The 19,528-nt window shown below is 35.7% G+C and overlaps 1 protein-coding gene across 1 annotated transcript; it reads left to right on the top strand.

Moving 5' to 3' along the window:
- The first annotated feature begins 3,472 nt into the window (after window positions 1–3,472).
- LOC110449658 (neuronal acetylcholine receptor subunit alpha-3-like) lies at window positions 3,473–19,183 on the top strand. Its single transcript, XM_021496658.1, has 6 exons — window positions 3,473–3,621; window positions 14,932–15,071; window positions 15,251–15,295; window positions 15,603–15,712; window positions 16,324–16,856; window positions 17,436–19,183. Exons 1-6 carry the CDS (start codon window positions 3,579–3,581, stop codon window positions 17,900–17,902), a joined length of 1,338 nt encoding a protein of 445 aa, XP_021352333.1. The 5' UTR covers window positions 3,473–3,578; the 3' UTR covers window positions 17,903–19,183.
- The last annotated feature ends 345 nt before the right edge of the window (window positions 19,184–19,528 follow it).

Below are 19,528 nucleotides of genomic sequence, written 5' to 3'. Positions count from 1 at the left end.
GGGGGGGGCAGGGAGGTGGTAAGGATTATATAGGAGACTGCACTCAATGACCCTGTGCCAAAAGCGGTACTTTTGTACTACTGCTGCTACTATTTGGAATTCTTTGTCCGACAGCTACCTCTTTTATAGATTTTTAAAAACTCACATCATACTGGAATGGTAACAGATGTGCCGATAGAGCTTCTATTATCATCATCACATAGCCAGTGGCAATTTGTTTAATTATGACTTTGAAACGGTCTAACATATATTATATGTATCTGAAATACTATAATATAACTTATTAATTAAATGTAACGACAGTGTCATGTCTCGGGGGTTAGTAACACTGGTGTGATATCCAAGTGCTCATTTGATATCTGTAAATTTATGTTTTAGATTGCAGCATTATAAATTACTATACATATGTATGACTGTGATATTACTATAAACTGCAATGTTATTCTGTGAAATAATTCTTAATTTATCCACTCATTTAATAAGTACAGTGTATGTACTGTAGCTTGATGTGATACGATTTCAATTGTTTTTATTGTTATTAATTGCATTTGTCATACAGTCGGTTGTAAAAGTCTTAAAAGGCTTTTGTTGCCTTTTTTTTATAAATGTACCGGCTATAAATAAAGATAACTTGACTTGACTTGTCCCGGCTTGGTGACACAACCAACTGCTTTTCTCGCCTAGGCGAACGTTCAGCATTAATCCTTTCACCACTGTAGACCATATCCATATCAATGCGTGATAGTCTACTAAAGTTACATAGGGGTGAAAANCCCCCCCCCCCGGAAGAGGCACAAAGGCAAATTCCATACTTAGAGAGTATCACATTAGTTGCCTCTTATAACATGCAGTGTGCAACATCAATTATATTCGTTCCTCAATTCCGGACTTACAGGGATGTTGCTGTCAAGTCAAAATTCCGTCTTTGGGCATTGCAGAGTTATCTTCTCTTGTGAGCAGGTATTGATTGTTACGTCATTTGTTTGTGAGAGTAACGTCATCAATGTTTGAGAAAACGACGTAATTTTCTCACACAAACCAATGATGTAACAATCAATCCCTGCTCACAAGAGAAGATAACTCTGCAATACGCAAAGACGGAATTGTACGAGGTGGGGTTGTTCATCATGATAATGTGTTACATATTAACACCGAAATCAGAAACCCGGTGTCATTCTTCATCGTGTAATGAGAGGAACGTGTATCAACTTACTTATTTCTTGTTCCAACATTTCTACTAATGGTAAAGGGTACCGGCAAATTGTAATAGGTTAATTTATGATTACGGTCACTATTATGAAATATTTTATCGAGATCAGTTCATAATTTTATAAAAATCAATCGTTCACATTTGACAGAATTGTAGTTGTTTGAATTTTGAGTATATGAAAAAAACCCAAAAAAACCCCAGGCTGTCTTAGAAAACAGCTGGGGTCTAACTCGGAATCTTTACATTACAAAGAATAAACTTTACCAGTGTTGCCATACAGGAATTTATAGGAATTACACAAGCAGGGCATCATAATGAGTGTTCAAATCAGAGGCCAGAAAGCACATGAAATCGATAGTGGGGCATTCTAGGACAGAAAAACTGCTTTGTGTTGCTTCATCTTCTATATAGAAGGGAACATCATTCACCCTGAGCACTACGTTATAATCACAATACACGTGTTTATATCATGTACGTTGAGTTTTGCCCTATTCAGTTTCCTAATGTTAACGTCGTATTAAATTAATTATTCAAGGACTCTACTGTTTATTTACTGAACAGTTTCTTCTGTTGAACCTTACATATAATAGTCCCAGAGTGACCCGCTGGCAAACTTTAAATATTGATTATGTTTTTGTGTGTGAACTGAACATTAGTTATGTATGAAAACGATATACCTATATCATTTTTAAATCATTTTGTTTTAAACTAATTTTGCCATGGTATTTTAAAGCTATAAAGAGACAACAAATAATATCTTCTAATTGAAAATGCTTTCAGCATTTGCTATAGCACCCTATCTAGTTAGAATAAACCACTCTAAAGCTCTTTACAGTACATAGATAAACAATTTATACAATCAATACAATTAGCATATAAATTAATCAATACAAGTTTGAGGAATTCGCAGGAGCTGCCTTATCAGACGCGAACTACTAGTCATATGCCACATGGCTAATATCTCCCTATGTGTGCGCGCTTGCGTGTGTGCTGGAGATGTATTGTGTTCTGTTTGTAGTGGGACCGTGCTTCCAATGGTATCATTCATAGTGCCACCGCACTTGAATGCTACATCACATATACCGCAACATCTTTGCAATGCAGTGGAACGTTTTGACAAGTCTGTATTAAGTTGGCCTTGTTGCACCTATAATTGTCCAAACTCAACGTTCACAAGAGGTAGATAAGAGGCTTCGATAGCGCTCGGGAGGGGCAGTAAATACGAGCAAGTAAACATTATGAAGGTCAAAAAGGACACGGAACATGATAGGTATCAATTGAAATTCACACTCCAGCGCATTCTCCTTTCAAAAGGACGTCTAGGGTAAAATGATCTGCCTGACTGCATGGATACTCCCGGGTACTCCAGTGTCCTTCCACTTTATAATCACCTTCGCGCTACCATCCGAGCCAACAAGAATGGTTAACAAAAGTGACGTAAAAAATAAATCAAGTTTATATTTCATGTATCGTTTCTTTAGACATACACTTTAACTTCTTTAAACTAATTCCATTGGGAAACCGATGCTTTATTTTCACTTATTGTTCGATTAAATCCTCGACGCCTGTGGACGGATTGTCGTATTAAAATAGAACAGAATCAATATGGAAAACTGCACCTATACCATACTTGTCTTGGTTATAATTACAACGGAAACACATCGTCGGCATAAGGTTCAGGCATGTTTCATTTCCCGAAACATTTGCCAGTGTTTTCAAAGCATCGCCTTGTATTTTCCAAATGACTTTTTCATTTCACATTGTTAAACGATGATAGACGTTTAAACATGTTGTATTGAAAAATAATTTTCAATGCGTCAAAAGAAAAAAAACATGGGGAGAAAATAAATGAGAAATTTCATAAAATCAATTAGCGAAATATATATCGCTTGTCATTTTTTAATGATGCATTCTATATGATTACGTGAAATAAAAATTATTTCACACGGAAATATTACCAGGTGACCCGTGACCAGTGTCCTCTTGAGTCCAAAACTGATCCTGTCTTAATGATTGTATCATATTTGTTTTATAGATAAACATGTTTTCTATAGATAAATGACAGCACCACATAATAGACAATTTAAATGGAAGCCCTTAAACGGCACTGAAAATAATCCTTTGACCCAATTCTTTATTAGTATATATATATATACCTAATTGACACTCGCTATATTGTATGTAGGTATTGGTAACGCTCTGGAATGGATACAAAAGGACGCAGACATCCAGACACCTATATACTACTGCGTATATCTTTTCAAAACATACTTACACTAGACAATCGTACAGCAGTAATGAACAGTATCATGCTGTGATATGTCCTTATCCTCCACAAAATAGCCGCTACGGTTTTGGATTTAGGAACATGCAACCTTTCGGAGTAGTCGTTATTATACTGAGTCATGTGGGTAAGTTGTTTTTTTCAATTATTCATATTTTTGTTATCACAAAATAGAAATATGTTTCTGAAATGTATTACAGCTGACAGATCTTGAATGACGAACAGTTTTGTTTACCTTACAAAAAGCGTTTTTTAGCATTATCTATAATACACGGAGTTTAAAGCCAGTTACCGTTCTCAATGTCGCTATTGGAGGAATCACAACATTCAGTCCGTTATGCAAGTAACAAAATATAAATGTAGATTTTCCATACAACTGACCTTCGTTAATCAACGTGATGTCATATTGGATTATGCCTGTTCTATGCGAGACAATTTTTTATAACATGGTGTGTGTGAAAGTCAATGACTACAAAACATGTACATCTTGTATTAAACTATACTTTACTGTGAGATAAACGTGCGACAAACACATGTGATTATACCTTTACAATTTGCAATCGATACAGCATGCAAAAAACGAATTACACCGTCACAGTCAGCTGTCTCGTCTTTCTAGGCCTCATATTAGTGTAAAAGGGGTAAAAGCGATGGCAATTCAAACTGATTTTATTTACTATTGAAACAAAAAGGGGAGGTAAAGAAAAATAAATGAATTATATGAATTAGATAAATAAAATATAAGTAATACTAGTTTTACTATAGAAATGAATATCGTTGCTCGTGTCATGTAATGCAGAATGTGTACAACACAACATTGCGTACGAAACTCGTCTCTATCATCCACCAGTCATAGGTATAAACTGAATCTCGGATGACTTTTGAACAAATTGCCAGTAATATGCATATGGTTGAATAATGTGCATATTCCGTCTTTGATGTCGGCTTGTCCGAAAATGTTAATCGCCTCGGGTTCGATAATAATGGGTTATCTTTTTACAGTGATTTGCACCCGATTGTACAGGGCAACCTGTATACAAAAGCAAGTCAACGCACATGTCTTCATCTAGTGTAGCAGAAATGCTACACTGAAGACCACTTTACCGCCATCTGACTTTAAGATCGTCCTGTAATATACACTGCAGTAAGCACGAACAGTTAATTACGGGGTTGTGTTGTCAGCTCCAGTAAGATACTGGATTGATATCTATATCTCCGTATAATTCATTACAGCATAGTTTCAAACAGTTAAAATCAACCTATCTGTTGTATGAAAAACATTGAAATATGATATATTTATTTTTCGTGTGTAATTCTGAGTGAGTCCCTACTTAAGGGTCGTACATTACCCGTCTATCCTTTTAATATATTTAATACTGATAATACCACAAGCCGACACTTTAAGTTTGAAAATGTATACAAGCGACTACAATTTATTATATGCTGTGACAACTCTTTTGTTAATATTGAGCTGTCCAAGAGTCATGATCATGCAATTATTCAGTGTTAAGCATGCATATTCTACCTTCCATCTAACGTCAAACGGAAATTATGTTGTTCAAGTAAATCCTGGTCTTTAATGCGGCGAAGTGGAGGAAAATGAATATATGATACCCTGTAAACATTTTAAAACTAGTCTTATTAATTAAGTAACGCTTCAGACAGTGACAGAGACAGAAAGAATAGTTCTATGCAAGTCATTAACGTCCAATTAATCCAGCTCTCTCACAACCCAGCCACGTTCGTTGGGAATGGAGGGGGTTGGATTATAATCGCTGCCTTTTTGTTAGTTAACTGTGCTACAATTGGTTCATTTCATAACAATAAAATAGGGTTGTTTTTTATTTGGCACAGACATCTGATATGTAGAGTTCAAGTTAAACAATTCTGTAGAAATAAACGACACAATCATGTGTGCATATTCTGTTGATTCCAATCTTCATTTTAAGGTAAAACACAACTCCCAATTTCTCCATTCACACTAGTACTACACAACACTTAATCCCGCAGGCTGGTCCATAGCAAAGTCCATTGTGATACATCCACACACATCTTTACCTCCTGCAGAGTTTGGATATTTTGTTACGTTCCCTCTGGTATATCCACTTGTTCGTTTTGAAAATCGTCTGAACACGACAACGGAAATAACCACTATAGTACCCGAAATATAAGTATTTACTACCCTTAAATTTTGAACATTCGGTGAAATAAAAAGACTAATGTATGGATACTCTCGGGTGCGTGGCTGGACTGTGCATGTTAATTTTATCATTTTAACATAATGTAGAAGCCACTCCACCGCCCTCGGAAACATGTGCATGCAACTGCTTAATCGCTTATATGGCAGCATACACGTCTGACTCCAACTTGTTGCAAAAGCTTTTACGCTCAAACTGCTTGTGACCAGAACAAGATTCACAAAACACAAACTATACATGGAATCATAAACGAGACATAGACATACATCAATAACATGGATACCGTGAAATTGTTATGTTTTATTTGGTAGTTCCTCATGAAATAATACTCTTTGTGACGTCATAATAAAAACAATGGACAAGAAATTATGGTATTGTAACATTGCATTGTAGACAATAGAAGCTAACAACCACTATTTGTAAGGACTTTAATTTTTGGTTCGCCCAGCCTGGGAACACAACCCTTTTGTCTTCCTCACTACGGCGAATGGTAGTCAGGGAAAACATTATTTTCCCAAAAATCCCCCTACTTTATTGGTAATTTGATAACAATGACTTTGAATTCGTGTCGATTTCATGTGATATTGATAACAAGATTGTCATGAAAAAACTAGTTTCTTACAAAAAATCAGCTTGTTTTATAAGTCGCATATGACATGGAAACAGTTTCCTTTTGTATAGATGATGTGCATTACTTCTTACTACAAATGACTTACTTTCGCTGGTTTGACGAAATTGTATGCATACGTAGACTATAAATAGCAGGCTAAATCAGTATCTGATCGTCTACAATGTATATCAGATCATTATACTTATCTCTGCTATCTCTTCCAAAATTCAACTTTGCGATTTTTCATCAGTGGTTTCTATTGAAACCGAATATCTAAATCATGGTGTTAAAGTTGGTCATTGAAACAACCCAGTTAGGTAAACAGAAAACTTCATGGTTATAATTAAAGAAAAAGAATCCACTGACTAATGTATGATTTATAATTACTTATGTGTTTAAAAGATTCGTTCTAACAAGCGATTTAATGGTCGGTTAATTATTAATTATGAGTTTACTAAAATATTTACTCTAATTAAAAAAACCCAGGTTTAGTTTTTACTGAAATCTAGTTTAATGAATAATGCGATAACTAAAATGAGGACGCATTCCGTGAAGATATCAGTTGATAAAAGCCACAGGTGTTATTTGAAACTACCACTAAGCAGTAAATACGAGCAAGTAAACATTATGAAGGTCAAAAAGGACACGGAATATGATAGGTATCAATTAAAGATCACACTCTAGCAATTACGCCAAAGCATTTGGTCTGAGTGGCAACTCCATAACCCCAAGCATATTTAACTATGAGGCGCCTCTGCTTTTGTACGGATCAATTACATATCCGAAAAAAAGTAAGCAATCTCCGCCTATTTACGTTATGTGTGGTATTTTATTTACTGCAAATCAATTAATTTTTGCGTCAATTTATTTTGAAAGTTGTAAAAGTGATTATATGTTAACGAAGATTTCAATCTGCGAAGAGAAAAACGCTAGCTGCACGTTCCTTGCTTTCTGCTTTTACAATCAAATAAAATCATTGTGTTTCTATTGTCTATTTCCAAATCTTATACATTTATCTCTTTATTGATTAGCTTAAATATACCTGAAAATATATTTCCATAATATATTGATTTCGTGAGCGTCTGTCCTGGCGATAAAAATGTAAAAATATTCATTTCGCGAAATCCAAGAGATTTAATTCATAACTTTCATTCCACCTATCATCTCGTATATACACCAATAACTGCACGAGAAAATGTTCCAGATTAATTCAAGTTACTGTCGTCTGATTGTATGTGGAAAATCACAATTCAGTTCAATACAATGAGGCATGTTCACTTCTCACTAGTTTAGCTTTGTGCTGCTACTGTTAAATTTTGTTATTATGTTACTGTATTTATATGTTAATTGTTCATACTGTTTTACTTTTGTATTGCGGATAACATTCCCTTTTTTATACTACAAGCGGACCTTTTGATCTGACATTTAAATAAGTTCATTTTGTTTTTATTTTAAATTATATCCACATTCAAGCATCATTATCGCGACTTTTAATAAAGTTGTTCATCGTTGTGACAAACTCTACTGCTGTACATTATAGGCAATGTAGAATGTCTTTGTCCCCCAGCGGCTGTACTAAATAAAGAGCTCTTAATGACAAATCAACATGAAATTGTACTATATACAATAGTACGTACAAATACTATTGCGACAGGACGACATACAAAGTACAAGAACTTGAAACTACACCACGCGTAAAACGGGACCATTTTTGTTATCGTGATATATGAACCATCCGTTTTGTTTGAATTGTGGATTTACCTAACACCTTCGGCGAAGTAGCATGAGAAGAACCATGGCATAATACACAGGACAAATAATCGACATATTTACCCACTAGTATTGGCAGAGGGTAAGTAATCCAGACAAGTCGTCAAGATTGTTTACTAGTGCGTCATGTACATATACATAGCGATAACGTTATTGCATATCTTAACACTCGTCGATATAACGACCGTTGGTTAATATTTAGGGTTTTCGGACAACAGATATGCGCATGAATGTTATGTTATATTTATCTTTGACCATACACCTGCAATGCCCCTCCAAAAGCGTTTTCATATACATCATTGTTAAATAGTACAATAGAACCACTGGTTACAGCCTTCATAAAATATTGTACGAGCTGCACATGGGGAAAAGGGCTTTATTTCAAGACTTTGTTACCTAGGTCACGTTTCTTTCGGAGCAGGGATAGACATTGTTGCACGTTTCATGACATTTGTTTGTGTTATTTCGAGCTGCAGTGAGCTTGACCTTAGAAGCTTTTCGAACCTGTACATCACATCTATATATAACAGTGTATCACCAAGTGGAACTTTTAGACTCCTGGATGATGTGATAATCTCCAGAACGAAAGTATGGACGGGCAGATAAGCGTGCTAACAATGCAATTTTATGTGTCACGGGGCATCCACATCTTTGAACGAGGTCCTAATTAATAGCAACCATTGGATACACCCTTACCGTTATCTTATCGAAAGAGTGACCCTAGTTAAAACTGGTCTTATAGAAAATAACACTGACCTCAATCATAGCTACAAATAACAAGTGCATTTTGAGTGAATTATATACAACTACAATCCGTTCATTTATATCGGTGAAAATAAACCGGTGATAGGTGTATGATATGAACAACACACAAACTATTGTAATATTGAGTATGGCACCGTTAATCCTGTCACGACTAATCGGATTGTCTCACCATCCAGTGTTCAAAGGATATAGTGACAATAATATTGGTCCAATTCATTTTTTAATTCCCAGAATAGGCCCTCTAAACAACCTACTATCCCCTAGATCAATACATGTCATATATCATTAGAAATATTATTGAAATGCAAGAACAGTATCCTTTTAATTCGAGCTAAGTAGTTTATATGCATTAGATACATTCGCGGAAAGCAATAGAAACAACCCGGAATATAAATTAAATTAAAACCTCGTCATTGTGAAATTTACATCACTCCAGACTCATTGGATAAACCTGCTGCTAGGTGTTTGTAAAAATCATTGGTTATCCTCTTTTGGGTAACACCCTGGAGGTTATTTCATTGGTTAATTATAACATCAAGTAACAATGCTTTGAGATGTCATCTGATAGTTCATGGCATTTGTTTCCCTGATCGAAGACACGAATACTGTATTACCAAGAGAAAAAAACATTGTTTCTAGATACAATATCTGAATAATCTGAAAAAAGTCCCCCAAACTAGTAATGGTTGATTGTTACGTCTGTCCTACTCTCGTTAGTTAACTAACTCCAGTCAGACACACATGACGACCAACCATCTCTAGTTGTGGGACCTCTATTTAAATGGTTAATGTGTATACGGTAGGCATTGTAAAATACCAAAATGTAATACATAAAGTATGTAGGACACCAAATATGTTTTGTGTATTATTACAAAAGACGTTGTAGATGTTGTATAGTATACACGTTTACTTGTTATCATTATGCTGTGATATTGGTAAATGAAAATAATCTTTGGCATCTCACACTGTAATACAAGTCTGTCAGCCAATCAGAAGCAGTTTATATAACAATTATGAATAAGAATATATATGATGTTATAAATGTGGTTTATAAATGGTAACGTAGGGCGTTTATAACTTCTTATTAGCACATATGACGCTAACGAAATTGTGTATTTTATAACACAATAATCAATATATAAGGTGCTATATAATGGAATATTTTGTCATATAGTGTGATCCATAAATGTTGTGTACTTTAAATGACGTATGATAATTGTATATTAAACATTATTTTATAAGTGTAAATTATATAAAAAAAAGGCGCTATGTTTTATTGTTTGTTCATAAAATGTGTTTATTAGTATATATGACGGTGTATCATAGTTGCATATTAATTATTATGCATGGTACTGAAGAAATGTTGCATATTGTTATACATAATTTATGTACATGTAAACATATCTAAGCATAATTGCTGTTTTCTTTCTGTTTGTTGACTTATATTAACCCCAATGTATAACCCCCATTGATTTATTTTCCAGTAAAAATTGAAATTGTATTAACACCAGTTGTCACTAAACCCAAATGTGAAATCAAAGAGCTCTTAATGGCATTTACAGACTTTAAGTGAATAAGTTTTGGAAAAAAACTACAAATAACCTAAACAATTACATTTGGGGGAAAATGTTGAGATTCTACTGAATTACTGTTAAAATGCTATAAAAATGTAAGACATTGCGTGGTACCTTTCCAATAAGTGTGAATAGAAATTATAATTACCCGACATTTGAAAATAAATATAGATAAAATAAAAACATTCGGTGGCTACAGGCGTTAGGGTGTTCAAAATTAATAACGTCCTATTTATACGTTGTTATTCAATTCTGCGTTAAATAAATATATTGACTTAACGCATTCAGTTAAAGTTCAATCTTATATCAACTGAAATGGACACGAAATCGACATATGTAGTTTAAAGAGGAAATCGTGACTAAATTTAAATAGCAGTTTAGTGTCGAACATGTTGTTTGGTTAACAACAATGGTACGAAGACATACATATACATGATATATGTAAACAATTGGGATTTTAAAACTCCTCATGTATTAAACATTAGACATGTTTGTTGGTCTTGAAGTATTCCTTGTATAACGTTTTTTCTCCAGAGAGTAGCTATTTTATAGAACGTCCTATAAATTACGTGGATAACTAATCGCAGAGTATCAAAGTGGCCTGCGAAGGAGGGACAAGACCAAGGTTCGACTAATAAAAACATTCTGATAATCGGGGTTCGCATTAAGGCATACTACTGTACTTATATAAACGTCTTAAGTTGCCAACGCGCGGAACAGACGGAGCTGTAAGTCGAAATTTCCATTCCTACATCGACACATGAGAGTTCAAATCAACGAACATTTTTATCCTCGGCAAAATCTTTTGATAGAGCCACTTGAAATGTAATCGATAATAAGTTATTGCCGTTTACCTAATTTCTGCGAGCAATCATTAATTAAAACCTTCATTAAATCTAGATGGTTTAAATAATCTTCATCAGTTGAAGGAAATAATCTTCGTAAGCTGTTTATTTATTTTTCCCCTTTTTATATAGTATTAACCTAACTTTATGATATCCCATATTCTATTTCAAAAGCGGGTGTTATTAATTATAACACACCAGCAATTTGGATCAAGGTTTCTCAGTCTGCCGTTAAATTATTTAGTTTCAAATGACACCTTTTAAGTCATATTAACGCGTAAAAAGTCGTTATAAATGCTTTCAGGGCAAAATGTTGTATTAAAAAAATCTGTGGCGAAGTATGGGTTTATTTTGAACTAAACTGTGACATGTTACCTGACTTGTTAGGCGTATGTCTAATTATATTGGTCCCGGGTGCTGGTACACAAAAACGCGTACTATTGACAGTAGGCACTAACAGTGCACTAGACTACGAGAGTCACACTCAAGTGAGAATATATCTCTATATAAGTGATAAGTTCAATTACTAGTCCTCACTTTATGTACCTAAACTGAGACTATTTACCAAAACTGAGACTGTTTACCATAACTAAAGACTATTTACCAGGCGAAATAGGATATCATGATCGTTTTAAATAAACTACGCCGCTAAAGCCTTGTTCACTTGAACGTAAGAGTTTGTTTACATGCATTGTAAAAAAAGGATCGAAATTATATCCGTTGACCACACCCATATATATGTATCCCTTTAAAAATATATCATATACCAAAATGGATTACTTTTTCTGATATTTGCAAAAATTCAACATCAGTTATATTTAATCAAGTTTAAAAGAGTCTAATATCTACCCTCAGGTGCAGAATTTTCACATTCCACGTTTTTACATAATGATTGACTCCTTTTTTCCCACTAGAATCTGGAGATAATTAGACTCTTGAAAATGAGACGCCGCCGTTATAGTTGAATAACAAACATGATATCCAATTTCACTAGGTACATGTAAATACTCTCAGGTTGAGATCACAAAGCGAAACCATATAATACAACTTATCACCTTTACGCATATTATCCAGTGTATTATCTTAAGTGTGTCCCTGGTGGTCTAGCGTCCTCGTGGTGTCCATTGTACTAGGTAGTATTTGTTGAGATGTGTAGTGCACGAGGGCCGTTACCAACAGACATGAGGTCAGTTAAAAGTCGGGTAATATGTCACACTCTATATAGAAATAAACCCCTACATCGGCCAATCAATTTCAATACAACAATTTACATGACCTTGTGAGTGTTTGGGTGTCCTTTTAAAACGTTTAATGACTTCAAAATGAAAGTTTTCAAATTGCAAAATAAGACAGATAATCGAGAACTATGAATTTAATAAGTTGTCGTTCGTAATTATATTTGTCTTTGTAGCAGAATATTTCGCTTTAAATTAAAGCACGGAGACAATATAGTGTTGAAGGAAACGGTAAGTTTGTTTTCTGAATCAAGTGTGATTCCCGTGACGATGTCTCCTGCCTAATCCGGGCTTGTATGTCGGTACGTCACTAGCAAACTCAAACACGATAAACAAATCTTTAATTATGGGTGAGGCTTATATATTTTGCTTAGAATTAGGTTATTTATAATGACTAAATTACATAACTGTAGTGCTGAATAAAGCATTGTCAGATTAAATGAAACGTTACAAAAGTAATAAATCTGATATATACCAGATAAACAAGCTGATGTCTGTTAATGCTAGGATCACCTAAAGCTTATGTCATATGACGGCTGTGTCCAGTGATAATGGAGCCAGACATCAGCCTAGGTCATATGACGGCTGTGTCCAGGGATGATGGAGCAAGACATCAGCCTAAGGTCATATGACGGCTGTGTCCAGTGATGATGGAGCCAGACATCAGTCTAAGGTCATATGACAAGGGTTTCCACTGATGACGGGGGCAGATATCAGCCTAAGGTCATATGACGGCTGTGTCCAGTGATGATGGAGCAAGAAATCAGCCTAGGTCATATGACGGCTGTGTCCAGTGATGATGGAGCCAGACATCAGTCTAAGGTCATATGACAAGGGTTTCCACTGATGACGGGGGCAGACATCAGCCTAAGGTCATATGACGGCTGTGTCCATTGATGATGGAGCCAGACATCAGCCTAGGTCATATGACGGCTGTGTCCAGTGATGATGGAGCCAGACAAAAGCCTAAGGTCATATGACAAGGGTTTTCACTGATGACGGGGGCAGACATCAGCCTAAGGTCATATGACGGTTGTATCCAGTAATGATTGAGCCAGACATCAGGCTAAGGTCATATGACAAGGGTTTTCACTGATGACGGGGCCAGACATCAGCATAGGTCATGTGATAAGGGTGTCCACTGGTGATGAAGCAAGACAACAGCCTAGGTCATGTGACAAGGGTGTCCAGTGATGATGGAGCCAGACAATAGCTTATGCTATATGGGCAGCTGCAATCTGTCTTACAAATCATAAAAACAACAAGGTAGAAAAGTGTAAACGTTAGATGTGCTAAGAAAATTGCTGAAGGAATGTAGTGGCGAGAGAAGATACATTTTGGCCGCTTCAACGATATCATGGCAGAGGAAACGTCGAAACCGAATGAAAAAAGATTTACATACAGAAATATATATAACTCAACACACGCATATTTAATAATTACGTAAGGTACACCAAAATTAAGCTATTCTTACAATATTTAAACACAAATTTGACATTTAACATACAGACGTCATGAGTATGTAAACGGGATTAAAAAAATCAAAGTGCAATTTTGATACCCGAAATAACAAATACAAAATGTAAAACATATGTCGATAGCCTATTGATAATACACTCATTAAGTGGATACATAATTGTTATTAAGAATACAATAAAATATTTTACTTGTGACCCCCTGTTGCCATTGTGTTGTATTGATACTTAAGCAAAGAACTACAAAGAAAGCTACCTGCCACCTGTATTTGATTGGGGTTGTTCATCCGTAGACGTTTATTTATTATTCAGTTCAATGCCGCAAATTAAAAAGATAAACTTATTCAATGTAACTTGGCAGTTGAAACAACTTATTCCGTAAAATCCGCAAAGCAAAGTGCTTATGTTTGGCAATTTATCATGATGTTTTCTCTGTCAATAACGATATTTTCCCAAGTGCCTATGATTACACATGGATTTTGTTATAAAACCCGTCCGCGGGACATAAGATCGATGTTTTCAAACCTGCTCGATGAATAAATTAAATGTTTCCGAAAAGTATTTTCGGTGTAGTGTTTATAGGGAGGTGTGTTCGAAGGTTTGTTTCCGTAGCTGTGATTTTGGTAATACCGACTTAATTATAGAGTTTAGCAGTATCCATAATAAGTTTCTTCAAAAACGGGAAATGTAGCAAACTTACAATTTTGTTCCGATGAATATCCCACTTTAGAGCCGAAACTAGCTGGCCAAATTAACTGAAATACCCACTTTTTATTTGACGCTTGAGTATGTTGTTATTATATTAATTTTCTTTGTATATGTATATGTCAGAAATTGCCCTGCATACTTTTAAGTATCCATACTTAAAGCGAAGCGTGCGACTAATTCACTCAAACTACATGTACAACTAACGTTTGCTCTATATTCTTTAAATTTAAACTTGAAATGTTTGTTTCTTTTTACAGTTTGTACGAGAGCTGTGTTTACTACGACACATGCTAATAATATCCATACCGCCGTACTTACCAACTACAATTTCCTGGTCCGACCTTCGGACACCGTCACGGTCAGGGCCGAAATGAGTGTGCTGACCATCAACACTGTGGTAAGTTGCGGCCAGAGTACAGAACATTGTTAACGCATTAATTCAATTTTTCATATTTAATCAATAAGAAATATAATGTAATCTATCTTCTCGAAAAAATCAGGAATCAAAATATTATAATTTGATTTACCTATTCACAAAATCCATACATCAATTTGCATTTATATTGTCTTTCGCAGGACATCCGAGCACAGATGATGTCGTCATCAGGATGGATATCTTTCGTATGTATGAGAAGTAAAGTAAAATATTAGGCGCTGTTTTCGTGTTTAGCAAATGGAACCATTGTTAGATTTCTTTACAAGTTGTACACTGTATATGAAACAGCAACTATGTACAATACAGCAATAGCAAAATGTTATTAGAAACGGCCCTTTTTCATTTCATCTGTTGCTGATATCAAATAACGTAGTATAGAAGAATTACATATATAGTAAATATTGCTCGGTCATTTTCATCCAACTTCGATGAAAATATTTGACAATACTTTTCCTGGTTTTGCTTTCACATAAATGATGCTGTTGAATGCAGTATTGGACCGACAGTCGTCTAGCATGGACACCCGCGACCTACGGAGACATAGAATACATTTATCTAGATTCCACCAGGATATGGAAGCCCGAACTAGTCATAGATAACACGTAAGTTTACCATTCACCAATTAAGGTATGGAAACCCATACTCGTCAACGATAACACGTAAGTTTAGCATTATTCCGCCAATATATGGAAACGTGAACTGGCCAGCATTAACACGTTCATTTAACATATTAATCAGCCAAACAAACAGAGACCTGAACAAAGGTGAACATTTACGGTGAGTGTACTTTCTTAGCGTGTTCAAATGTTAGTATTTTATCGAATGTTGACATATTATGGCCATTCATAATTTGACAACATTTCGATCGCCAAAAGCGTTGATATATTTTACCACTGAAATATGTACGTTTACAGTAAACTGTATGATATGAAAAAGATTATGTCATGTTAAAATGACAAGAACAAGATTTACCTCTATAACTCAGCTCTTAGTGATGTGGTGGTCGTGTTTTTGCTTTGTTTTTGTATTATCAATTGATTGTGATGTGACCTGATTAGGACTGTGGGAGGGGTACGTGTATGTAACGGAATTGGACTCAGTCGCTCGCGGGTGCTCTTGTAGTTCTGCTGGTTAGATATAAGAGGCCCTGCATTAAAATCCAATTTTGGCCGTTTCGTTGTTGTTACGCTCAAATATTGTTTCATTGCTTTAGGGTCGGTGAAATTGAAACCCTGGGGTCATCAGACCTGCTGTTTCGGGTGAAGTATAACGGAGAGGTAAAGTGGGACCCACCAGGAGTCTACGAAACCCAATGTGAAATAGACATAACTTGGTACCCATTCGACAAGCAGACGTGCAGCATCGAGCTCACGAGCTGGGGCTTCATATCAAGTCATGTGACATTGGAACATCACGTGACATACGTCAACACTGAGGACTATGAACTCAATGGCGAGTGGAACCTGATAAAGAACGAAATTTCGTCTAGTCTACTGGTAGAGGAAGGAGAGACATTCTCCCAGCTGTTGTTCACGATGGAGATTCAACGTAGATCTGGATATTATATTCTCAACGTAATATTTCCAATAACGTTGGTTGCCGTGCTAACGACAGTTACGTTCCTATTGCCAGCCGACTCGGGCGAGAAGATCTCGTATATCCTTACCATCCTATTAGCTTTGGCTGTTCTTCTCACACTTATAGCCGATGCCATGCCGACCACGTCTCTCCATACTTCTGTCATGGGTAATCATGTTTACGTCCAGTTTATTAAATTATTATGATCATGATATATTACCACCCATTGCATTTTAACACTCGCATAACGTCAGCAGTCAGCAGTCGGAACTGCTTTAAGTACAACCCACTTTGAATACACTCGTTGTACTGCCAATTTTGCAGAAATAATGCCATTTATCAGATCACATTTTCATAAGTATTTGATTATACTTTCTGTGCCTTTAAATACGCATATCACTAATCGGAATATATTTGCTCGCTTTGACAAATTACAGTCACGCAAGTTTTTCAAAAATACAATGAAGAATGGGAAAAGATTTGTTGTTTTTAAAACATTTATTAGATACATATTATGATAACAGTATTTCTATATTATAATTGTAACTATAGCATTACTGCGTTTTTTTTACTGTTGTCTCAGTCATCATTTGTCCTTGAAAATTGCGGTTTTTAGATATCCATTACATCAGCTTTAGTGTCTACCATAATTGTAAGTAGCTGTACTCTTTTGAAGTGCTGATTTTAAGAGACAAAAAAACAATAATTAGTTAATAATACCATGGATGTTTTTTTCTGTATATGTAGGTGTGTTCCTGTCAATGACATTGGGCTACGCCATGATTGCTATTATCATCACCGTCCTCACCCTCCGCCTCCAGGTAAAACCAGAAGGCACCGAGGTACCGAGATGGCTTCAGAGAATCTGCAGTGGTTGCCTTGTCAAACTTGTATGCTACAGAAAAGACGACGTTGTCGAACTACAATTAGGCGATGGGGAAGCTGAGCATGTCAATAAGGAGACAAACATTAAAAAGATAATGAAAGAAAAGCTTCAAAGAAAATCGTCCACCGCAGCGTGGAAAGCGGACGACGACACAGCGAAGGAGAATGACGATGAGAGCCCGGATGGTAACGATGACTTCCCTTACGACAATAAGGATGTTGCCGAAATCATTGATCGTTTCTTCTTTTACCTGTATGCTGCGTTGAACGTGTTAACAACAGCCGTCTTTCTGATGGTGATGGCCATTGGATCTACGCTAGCCTCGTAGTTGTCATTGGGATTTTGTATACACAACCGAGCTTATATGGCAAATTTGCATTAAGACACGTTTCTTCTTACTATATCAACTACCTTTCAATGTCTTTCAACCAATCTCAGATCTAGAAAATTGGTCGTCAAAAGTTGATTGAACCCGTTCTGACGCTCCGATTAGTTTATCCAAATGACCTTTATCTTGCAACATCACAAAATGGATTCTACGACGCCGTCCTGGTTAGACGACATTCTGATACATCTGTTAAATGTACGGTTTTGCAAACACATTAATATATTTGTTTCATTGCGTTACTCGCGTTAACCGAGTTAAAATATTTTTAAGCCGCGAGAAGAATAACCGAAGGTTGACGCCAATCTCATAATCTGTGACGTCGCATTGCTGAAAATCCCAGTGATACCACCAAAAACATTCTGGCCACTGTGTTACATATGTTATCAAATACATAAGCAAGTATTTCTGAACCATGAGGAGTGTCAATACACGTGATGTGTGCCACATGAGATAAAATTCATCCAATTTAGACAGCTTTGTCGTATATTTTCCGATTCGAGTTGTAGATAAATGCAAGGTTATTAACTCTAGGTAACGTAAGTTAAGGATAAAGAGAGGCCATTGCATGGTTCTCTGTTAAGTAACATATATATTTTTTATTAGTACGCCAGACAACTTATGCTAGTGTTGTTCACGATTGTGAAGCTAATGAAACATCACCCTGGCGAACGTGCAAGCTGTGATATGGCATACGTTGATGAAATAGACATTTCTGGTGCAAATACTGTTTAAACTTAGTGCTGAATGTTTACAGAATAAGAGTTATTATAAACGCTGCATTGGTTTCTGTCCCTTGTTTACAAACTCGTTTTACTGGGAATCGTTTGTCCAGCCAAATACAAGCCTCCTAGCCGGTCAAAACCTGATATACGGCGAGCTGATTATTATCGATCGCAGTCATGATGAACAAGTTCTCAATGTCGGAGTTTGAAAGTCAAGAATCTGGGTCCAGATGCTCACAGTTGTTTAGACTTGGGTGTCGTTAGCCCATGTTTTGGAGATGCAATTTGCGCAAATAAACTGAACTATTCAGCAATATTTTTAATATTTACTGTCTTCATCTTAAGTACTACAAGTAGGTACTTTAAGTTAAGAATAACAATGTACTACAAGAAAGTTTTCCGATACTTGGTCGTTGAGATAACGTTATATACTGACCAGACTATTTGTACGATCATTACCGGCTGTATCATATTTTTTGTTAAAATAAATTTGTTTTCTTCAGGCAGTTACCTGGGTTCTGTTATTTATAAATAGTTTCTTCTGATATAAAAAAAAACCCCAACACTTCGCTTTGTCTTTGAAGAAGTAGACCTGTTGTATCCAACTGCGTGTACGTATATATGAGTCGACTTATGTTGCCCCCTGAAATAATCTATGTTTTTACATTTGCGGTGCAATATCACTATGTAAACCAAGTAAGCAACGTTTAGGGCATCAGACTATGCAACAAAATGAGTAGTGATACGAACGTGACCAAAAAGTTAACAAACATTACAGAGGTAACGTTTGATTCTCGTTGGGATTTTTTAGACGAGAAGTTGACTATTTCAGCATTATACCATA

The sequence above is a fragment of the Mizuhopecten yessoensis genome, unplaced genomic scaffold (genome assembly GCF_002113885.1).
Source record: "Mizuhopecten yessoensis strain PY_sf001 unplaced genomic scaffold, ASM211388v2 scaffold4761, whole genome shotgun sequence".
Taxonomy (NCBI): domain Eukaryota; kingdom Metazoa; phylum Mollusca; class Bivalvia; order Pectinida; family Pectinidae; genus Mizuhopecten; species Mizuhopecten yessoensis.
Note: the sequence above shows the minus strand (reverse complement) of the source record. Positions and strands in the feature narration are given on the sequence as shown.